This window comes from Ceratina calcarata, unplaced genomic scaffold (assembly GCF_001652005.2).
Source record: "Ceratina calcarata isolate Rehan_Ccalc_2016 unplaced genomic scaffold, ASM165200v1 scaffold557.2, whole genome shotgun sequence".
In the NCBI taxonomy this organism is placed as follows: domain Eukaryota; kingdom Metazoa; phylum Arthropoda; class Insecta; order Hymenoptera; family Apidae; genus Ceratina; species Ceratina calcarata.
Window position 1 is genome coordinate 678,455 of NW_017176762.1, and position 977 is coordinate 679,431.

Here is a 977-nt window from a genome sequence, read left to right on the forward strand (position 1 = left end):
CCTCTTACCTTGAACTCGTCTTTCATGCTGCGATGCGACGTTCCATGAACGTGAACCGCGTGTGGATCCAGCTTCCTTCCGGCTTTACCCTTTTATACATGCGGACAACAACAACCGAATGCCTTTTGAACGCGTGATCTCTCGCAATCGTGGTTTCTCATTATGCAAAGAACGTGTTTACGTGTATTTTGCTACCGCGGCGACCAATCGTATCATGGAATAGCAGAAGGCGCGACCCGTTAATGTGTCCCTCGTGTCCGAGCCAGAAATTCCACTATGAAAATTAATCGTTCCTTGTAGCTTCTTATAACCGGGCCTCCGAGCACACCTACTGTTTTCAATGTGCGGACGCAAAGTGTTATCCGTCATAAATGTTGCCAAGTGTTTATCGTAAGTTACATTAGCATTAGTATTTAATATTTTTATGGAATGCATTTAGTGAATATTAAAAATATGAAACCTGAGTATAAGATATCTCGTATAAAAATTTAACGATTTATAAACTAGGTCTAAGCGTAATTGGAACAGTATTGAAGAAACAAACAAGAAATCCGGTTTGCAAAATGTCATGCTATGGGCATAAGATATAAGAATTATGATTTTTCTATGATCTGATTCATCAATAACGTGCGTCATTCTAATTACTGTAGACAAGATTCAATCGCAGTTTTCGTATCGGGGAAGTATAATAAATTCCTCGTTGTTGACATGCAGTCGAGTCGAAAAATCAGGAGTGAGTACTTAACTACGAAATTAACTGTGCTTCCTAATCACAAGACGAGTTAAATCGTTCCTTTCGCTCGCGGAAACTGGTTCGAGCAGCCAGCAACGGCAGAATGAAAATGTCAAAGTTTATATTACTATCTATTTGGCGAATTGGTTAGTTGGCAATCAAAAGTGATTCGAACAAGCAAGCGTTTTTCAAAAATTAAATCACTCTCGTACGCACCTTGAATTTCTTAAACCTGTTCTTATTC

General features: G+C 39.2%; 2 protein-coding genes across 3 annotated transcripts in view; one reads left to right on the forward strand and one right to left on the reverse strand.

The window, feature by feature from the left end:
- hgo (homogentisate 1,2-dioxygenase) overlaps positions 1 to 977 on the reverse strand; it is a 5,922-nt gene that overhangs the window by 3,651 nt on the left and 1,294 nt on the right. The window contains exon 1 of one of the 2 annotated variants that reach the window (XM_018031697.2): positions 9 to 127. The exons of the other annotated variant lie outside the window; for it this stretch is intronic. Coding sequence (XP_017887186.1) covers positions 9 to 26 — 18 coding nt within the window. The 5' untranslated portion in view covers positions 27 to 127. Of the gene's footprint in view, positions 1 to 8; positions 128 to 977 lie in introns of those variants that run through there. 2 annotated transcript variants of the gene reach the window in all.
- The window catches only part of f (espin protein forked), a 12,477-nt gene continuing 11,802 nt past the window's right edge, over positions 303 to 977 (forward strand). Inside the window, exon 1 of the mRNA XM_026817179.1 lies at positions 303 to 390. The gene's annotated coding sequence lies outside the window, so the exon portion shown is untranslated. The remainder of the gene's footprint in view (positions 391 to 977) is intronic.